This window comes from Lithobates pipiens, unplaced genomic scaffold (assembly GCF_037356315.1).
Source record: "Lithobates pipiens isolate NorthernLeopardFrog02 unplaced genomic scaffold, aLitPip1_a1.2 Scaffold_3, whole genome shotgun sequence".
In the NCBI taxonomy this organism is placed as follows: Eukaryota; Metazoa; Chordata; class Amphibia; order Anura; family Ranidae; genus Lithobates; species Lithobates pipiens.
The window spans coordinates 85399976-85408430 of record NW_027507790.1 but is presented as its reverse complement, the minus strand read 5'-3'; the positions used below and the strand labels follow the sequence as shown (position 1 = coordinate 85408430).

Here is an 8455-nt window from a genome sequence, read left to right as displayed (position 1 = left end):
TCCCTCAGATGAAATCGCTGTAATAATTATGAAGGCAGTGAAACCGATATCACCTATGCAAAATAATGGAAAGACTGAAAACATGACCTGTTGGGGCGCCTTGAGGACTGGAATTGAGAAACACTGCACTAAGATTTGAAAAACGCCAGAGAGAGCCCAAAGTCTAAAAAGGTCCCATTCCAGTCCATCCCCACAATCTTTGTTTCAGCAGAATTCAGGTAGAGCCTCCAGGAGCTACTGCTGAGGATACACCAATCCAAATAGCTTCAAAGACCTCAAATGCGCTTCTTTTGCTGTGCTCGATTGAATTTACAAAAAAAAAAAAAAATCCACGTTGCAGCAGCTATGTTGAATAAATACAAAAATTTGCAGAAAATATAAAATTAAAGTAGAACTATAGGCAAAACTTTTCTATTTTTGGATAGAGTAAGGGAGAGCGTTCTAAACCCAGTCAAATTTTTTGCCTCATCTTTGTCCCATTGCGGAGATTTCCCTTCACTTTCTGTCCCATAGCCAAACAGGAAGGGAGAGGAAAACCCTACAAATTAAGGGGATTTTTTGGGGACACTCAGGTCACCAGAACTAGTGTCCCATTTGGAAGACTTCCCCTGTATTACTTTTCTAGTGACAAAATTTGGATTTTTTCCTTTCAATGAGAATGGTAAACAGCATAATTAGAGAAGGTAAATGGGGGGCACAGACAGCAATAAAAACCGAGAAGCTTTTCAATATCTCTCCACTATTCAAAACTAAAAAAAAAAAAAAAAATAAGTTTTGCCTTTAGTTATACTTTAAGGATTCCACAGCTGAGAAAAATTTCAATCCTCCCAAGACCAGCAAAAGACTGATGTATGACAGTTGGATGCAGAAGTATTCAGGAGCTGGCGTAATGTTTTTGCTTTGTCAGTGTCCAAAACAACTGTAGATGGCGGTATAACCTAAATGTCAGATTATCCTATAGTTGTGTGTCCCTCAGTAGATGACAAAAATGCATATAAAAGGCATTTCCAAGCAAAAATGATAACATGTTGGGGTAGGGGTAGCCTATAAGGAGATGAGGGAGGACTTTAATTGGCCATTAAAATTTGGGTGTGGAATGCCATCCCATGTTTATGGCACAGGTTATAAAATGTGCACTAGGCCAGCTCTGAGATACTATAGTAACACATTAAAACCCAATTGTACAAGAAAGACAACTCAGTCATAAAAGTCTATAGTAGAACAAACTTTTATTTACCTGAAACCATGATGTCTGTATGATGCTCATGTCAGCAACAACTGAATTTATTTACAATTGCCTAAAGGCCAAACATGCGTTTGCAGTAACTGACATTGTTTTCTCGTAACAGAAGCATCACAATAAGTCGTATTGCACCAAAATGTTATCTGCTTTATAATTTAATAAGTTACATTATTACAGTGTAAAAATGATATTTGCACACTTAAAACAAGTTTAAAAAACCTAAAACTTATGAAATGGTGATTTGGAGATTTACATTTTAAACATTCAACATCTGTACCTTTTGATTGAGTTTATAAATAGAACAAGTGCATATTGTACATGCTGTTTATAAAGGAAATGATACAATACAGACGACATTTGGCTACTTACAACTGAAAGCATGCACTACAATGATATTGTACATGAATCAATGACATCTTACATGGCGAAACACAAACGTGGCTGCTCAAGATTTCTTCTTTGTCCATTTGATGTTAGAGGGTCCAAATACCTCATAGGAATCTGGGTGCCCCTCAAACAGCAAAAAGATGAATATGCATTCAATATATGTTGCATCTTCACTGTGCACTGAATAATTCAAATTCACAGAATCTAATTCTGCTGCTGTGTATTTTTTTTATTTTTAAGTTTAGCAAATTTTCAAAGCCCAATAGACATGCCTTTTCCTGTACCCATTAACTGCCTCTAAACACACACATGCACGCAACAAAGCAATCTTACATCTCTGCACAATTGTTTAAGGAGGGGATTACTCCAGTTGTTCTGAAAAGGAAAAAGAAATAGCATATCAGCTTTTAGAAGGCTGTAGAATGACGGTTTCAATTGTACAACAGAAAATCATATTGCTGATCTAAAAGCACTATATAAAGTTTTAAAACAAATCTGTAACCTTTTCTATACTACATTAAAAAAGGGAAGTATAGTATGTAATTGTATATAATGCATCAAAACTGCCATGAATGTTTTTTTTTTTGCATGGGTTTTCCTACAGTAATTGGATACTTCCCCTTAAGAGGAAAATACGATTACAATTGTAGGAGTAATTTGGGCGCACACTACCATCTACTAATCCTTGACCTACCTGTAGTATGCAAGATAATATGAAGAGGAAGGAGCCTTCATCATTACAGTAGAAATATCTACATTTTGATAAACTTGACAGCTATGGGAATAATAAACCGTCACTTTAGGTTTGTTTTTAGCAAACAAATGTAATGGTAAAATGTAAAAGGCAAAATTATGACAAAACGTAAGTAGGGTTTCAAAGGGCTCCTTCGGTAGACACCCAGATACATGTGTTTTATTACAGAAGGTCAGGGTACAGGAGTGTGTCTAAGATAGGTACAGAAGAGCAGATAAAAATCTGCCAAAAACATAATCCAGTTTTTACAAAGGCCCAAATGCTTTCCTCCGAGTTTTTTTGGCTTTTGTTTTGCATGTCATTGAAAGAAGCCTAGGAGTCGTCTTTTCACACTCAAGACCATGCAGGTACACTTGAAGTAGTTTACAGAGTGCTTTTAAAACCGATTGCTGAACTACAGCCAGATCGACTTATTCAAAAAAAAAAAAAAAAAAAAAAAAGATGGTACGCTGCCCTGTACCCTTTTCCATCTTAGCCTGTAACCTGAATTTCTTTTTAAACACATGCAGAAAAGGGTTCTCCATGAACCAGGAACTCCAGGTTTCCTTTAACATGAAATAGTTAATTTGGGCCAGCTTGGCAGAATGGTCTAGTGGCTGAGGATGCTGTAATAGATTTTATTAGGTTTTCCACACAGTAAAAGCTGGGCTGTCTTCCTGCACTGGTACAAGCAACCTCCCCTCTGCTGTTGGAAAGAGTGTCGCTTGTATGGCATTAGCACTTTTCAGGAACAACCTTGTATTTTTTTTTTTGACTGAATAGAAGATTGACCGAGGTAAATGTGGTGATGTCATCTGTCTGCTTCAATACCTCTAATCAAAGAACGCTTTGTTCTTTTAATATAAAAGGCATTTCCCAAATGGCAGAGATGCCATACAGACCCCATTTCTGTCCAGCAGCAGAGGGGAAGTTGCTTGTATCAGTGCAGGAAGACCATGTCACTTACAGTATGTAGCAAAGATACAGAATCCCCAGCAGCCAGACTGCTCTGCCATGTAAATTTGTTTGAGCAAAGCTGGCCAAAAACTATTTAAAAAAAAAAGCAAACCTGGCATTCTGATTCAGCTCCTGCTGTCCTTGTAAATATGGGATTTTATGACATTTTGCCATTATAGATGGCGTAGATTTAACTCTCCAGCAAGCGAGTCCAAAATATACTACCGGTATATGGTGAATATTGTATATTGAAAAAAGTAAAAGATACACCTAAAATTCTATTCTAGTATTTCTGATAACACAATGATTTTCTTCATTTAAAAATGTAACAGTAATGTTGTGTAATCATAAATATACACCACCACCAAGGTTAATAGCATTCAGGTGCACAGTGAATTTCAAAATGGCAAACATTTTCATTAGTCAAGGTGTAGGTGAAAAAAAGTGCGTTAATTTTCCCAGTTTGAACAGTAGAGGTGTGCGATGTTAAGAATGAAAATAAGTGAATGGGTAATTTATTACACATTGTTATGGCATTTGTTCAGATTATTAGCAAATGGTAGGTTCTCAGGATCTCTTTGATATGATCACAGGTGAGACATGGTGACCTTGGTCATACAGGAATCCGATGTATACAAGTTGGAGGCACTGCACATATTTAACTCACAACAGAAAAATTACAGATGAAATTGGTTGTGGACAAAAGCTACATTTTTTTTTTTTTTACCTCAAAAGCTACATTTTTTACCTCAAAATGTTTAACAAAAAAATAAAAAAATAAAAAAAACAACCTCAGCATTGTGAGCCAAACTAGATTTAATACAAGAGCTGTATTTTATCAGTTATCCGCTCAAAAGCCAGTGGAGCATATTGTGATTATTTTATAATTAGTACAGCATAAAGTTGGATTTACTGAAAATCATGCAACTTGGATTACAGCCTACATTCGATAAGCACAACTTCTGGAGTCAGGCCATTAATTAAAATTCCCGGATAAGCTATGAAGTTGGATAATATGAGTAACATTAATATCCTGCTAATAAGTGAAATAATGGTAAATAATGTCCATCGCGACTGAGGTTGTGTATAGAAACCATTAAGCTCTGGCCTGACTAGTTACATATAGGGGTCGACCGATTATCAGTAGCCGATATTCACTTTTTTTGAAGAATCAGTATTGGTAACAATATTGCTTCAAGTGGTTGTACCAGGGGCGATACCTGCAGCTCCAGGCACCACCCTGGTACCATTCTTTATAGAGGATGGTCGGCTTTCTTGTAATAACCGATGCAGCTAAATAGCCGCTTGCCCGTTACCACTAGTAGCTTGTGGGGATGCCCCCCTTCCTCTGCCACTCAGCCCCGATCTCCTTTCCCACCGGGAAGCCCGAATGACCAGTCAACACGTCCGCCAGAGACCCAAAACAAAGCCAGTTTGTTTGTTCAAGTCTCAGATCTAGTAACCCGGAAGCAATGTCATGACATCCATCCGGATTACCCTCATCCTAACGGCTGCAGTTTAAAAAAAAAAAAAAAAAATAGAAAGTATTCAAAACACTGATCTTGGCATTTCAAATACTTGCAGTGGAGGGGTTTGGGGTCTTATAGACCCCAAATCCCTCCATAAAGAGTACCTGTCACTGCCTATTACTGTCACTAGGGATGTTTACTTGCGACAGCAATTAAAGTGATAAAAAAAAAAAAAAAAAAACTTTAAAATATACTTCCTGTACCTCAAGCCACACCAGAGAAGTAGCAGGAGCTTAGGGAACTGAACAAGTGGCTGAGCAATTGGTGTAGGAAAGAGGGATTCGGGATCCTGGAGAATTGGGCTGACTTCTGCGTTGGTTACCAGCTCTTTAGTAAGGACAGACTGCACCTTAATGGGGATGGTACAGCCCTACTGGGAAGAAAGATGTCCACAAAGTTGGAGGGAGCTTTTAAACACGGTATTGGGGAAGGGGCCAGAGGAAGCAATAGCAGGCAGTGAGCCTAGGACAGAGGGTAATAGTGGAGTCAGTAGTGATAATACAGCTGCAACTTCCAATCCTGGGGTGAATGCTAGGATAAATTTGAAAACAAAGCCTGAGTAAAACCAAGGGGAAGTTAATTAATTCAGTCCCAGGAGGATTTACCGCCTTTCCTGACCAGAGCACTTTTTGCGATACAGCACTACGTCATGCAACGTTGCACCCAAACAATATTTACATTCCTTTTTCCCCACAAATAGTGCTTTCTTTTGGTGGTATTTGATCGCCTGTGTTTATTTTGTGCGCTATAAACAAAAAAAGAACAAATGTTGAAGAAAAAAAAAAAAAGCAATATTTTTTTTATATATATATATATATACACACATATACACACACACACACACACACACACACACATATTATATATATATATATATATATATATATATATATATATATATATATATACACACACATATATATATATATATATATATATATATATATATATATACACACACACACATATATATATACATATATATATATATATATATATATATATATATATATATATATATATATATATATATATATATATATATATATATACACATACACATATATACACATATATATATATTTTTTTTTTTTCCCCGCCATTTTTTATTATTTTTTTTATTAGTAATGGCGGCGATCTGTGATTTTTATCATGACTGACATGATTGACTGATTACCGTGTAAATGGCACTGGCAGGGAAGAGGTTAAACATGTAGGGGCAATCAAGGGGTTAAGCGTGTCCTAGGGAGTGATTCTAACTGTAGGGGGGATTGTCTCACTAGAACATGACAGACCACTGCTCACGAACACAGGGAACAGTAGATCTGTCATGTTGCTAGGCAGAACAGGGAAATGCCTTGCTTACATAGGCTTCTCCCCATTCTGCCACTCCGTGACACGATTGCAGGCCCCTGGACAGAGTGCGTGGGGTGGATATAAAGGAAACTTGGTTTGACAGCTCACACGATTTGCTGGCAAATATCCAGGTGTATTCCTTGTATCAGAAAGGCAGGGAAGGTAGAAGAGGGGGGAGGGGTGTGTCTATATGTTAAAAATTATGCAAGGGTGGTAGAGAGGAGCAACATTGTGAATGGGACGAGGGGTGAAATCAGTATGGGTAGAACTGCAAAGAGAAGAAGTGGGAAATTAATAGTGTGGGTATGTTATTGCCCCCCCCCCCCCCCAACCTGGAGGAGGAGTGGGATCTACCATCACAGTTAGAAATGGCAGCAAGGCAGAGAAATGTCATCATAATGGGGGACTTAAAATTATGCCAATATTGACTGGGCGGAGGGGACAGCTCACGCCTTAAAGGCCCGTCATTTCATGAATGTATTACAGGACAACTTCATGTCTCAATTGGTGAATCCCGCAACTAGAAAGCATGCTTTGCTAGATTAATTATGAACAATCCTAGTCTGATCTGATGTATAAATATGGGACAAACTGGGATCTAGCGATCATTGGATTATCACATTTAAAGTAAAACAAACATAGAAAAAAGGAGGCACATGAGTAGCCCAAGAACACTAAAATTCCAAACAAGACAGTTTTTCTAAACTGTGGTCATTACTCCATCATATCAATTGGGACGAAATCCTAGATGCATTGAACACAGATGGTTTACAACCGAGAGTCCTCAGAGAACTCAGTCAGGTTATAGCCAGACCATTGTTCCTAATCTTTGTGGACAGCATACTGACAGGGCTGGTACCAGCCGATTGTAGAAAAGCCAATATGGTACCAATATTAAAAAAAGGACAGAGACAAATCCCTGGAAACTACAGGCCAGTCAGGCTAACATCAGTTGTTAATAAATTGGAGGATAAGGGACTATATCCAAAAATGTAATGAGAAAAAAAATACCATACGTAATAATCAGCATGGGTTTATGAAAGGTCGTTCCTGCCAGACCAATCTGCTAACATTCTACGAGGAAGTGAGCTGCCATCTAGATAAGGGGAGGCCTGTGGACTTAGTATACCTGGATTTTGCAAAGGCATTCAATACAGTCCCCCAGAATGGCGTAATCTACAAGCTGAAGTCCGCAGGAGTGGACCATAAGGTCTGTTCTTGGGTAAAAAAAAAATTGGTTACAGGGGCGTGTCCAAAGGGTGGTGATAAACAACATGTACTCAGACTGTTATGGAGTGCCAAGTGGGGTGCCCCACGGTTCTGCCTTGGGACCAATTCTATTCATAAACGATATAGAAGATGGGCTAAATAGCTCAATCTCAGATTTTGCAGATGGTACAAAAATAAGCAGGGCAATAACTTCACATCAGGATATATAAATTTTACAGGAAGACCCAAACAAAATAATGGAGTGGGCAAATACATGGCAAATTAGGTTTAATGTGGAAAAATGTAAAGTAATGCACTGGGGGGGAAAAAAAACAAACAAATGCAAGCTCCTCACTAGGCGGATAACAGCTAGGGAATCCAGGACGGAGAAAGATCTGGGGATCTTAGTAGATGACAGATTGAGTAATAGCTTGCAATGTCAACCTGCAGCTACCAAAGCCAGCAGAATATTAGCATGCATAAAAAAAAAAACTCTGCTTAGGCCACATCTGGAGTTCTAAGGTAGTGCTTTTCACACTAACCTCAGTGCTTCTTTAGTGCTTTGAAGAAGCACGGAGGTCAGTGTGAAACAAACGCGTCACATCCTGGGTTCGGAAATGCCGTCTTTGTTGGCTTGTTTATTGCTATTTTTTGGAATAAAATCGATGAAATGTTCCTGGGGTGTGCAGCCGTTCTTTTCTTCCTTTTCATTCACTCTTACCCAATATGTAACTATGTAATATCAGCACCTGATAAAAAAAAGGCAGCCAGAAGATTGGTATAGGCCCTGAAAAAAATTATATCGGTCGACCCCTAGTTACATAGACTCACAAAAACGACATGTGCTTGAATGGTATAACACAATCACAGGACTTTTACCAGCGAAAGAACCAGTACTTCGTATGTAAGAAAGAGGTGTATATCATGGTCAATTTGTATTTGGGTCCACAATTACAAATCACACTACTGAAAATTAAGAGCTTTCTGGTGTCAGAAAATACTCCTTATCCCTAGTTTGCTTTTTGTGATGAATGCTAAATA

General features: G+C 38.2%; 1 protein-coding gene across 2 annotated transcripts in view; it reads right to left on the bottom strand.

Annotated features, from left to right (window-relative positions):
• Positions 1-1212: 1212 nt before the first annotated feature.
• Positions 1213-8455, bottom strand: part of ATP2A2 (ATPase sarcoplasmic/endoplasmic reticulum Ca2+ transporting 2) — a 76470-nt gene continuing 69227 nt past the window's right edge. For both annotated transcript variants that reach the window (XR_013263880.1, XM_077461992.1), the window contains exon 21: positions 1213-2005. Coding sequence is in view for 1 of the 2 variants with exons in the window: in XM_077461992.1 (XP_077318118.1) it covers positions 1992-2005 (14 nt within the window). In the remaining variant the exon portion in view is untranslated. The remainder of the gene's footprint in view (positions 2006-8455) is intronic.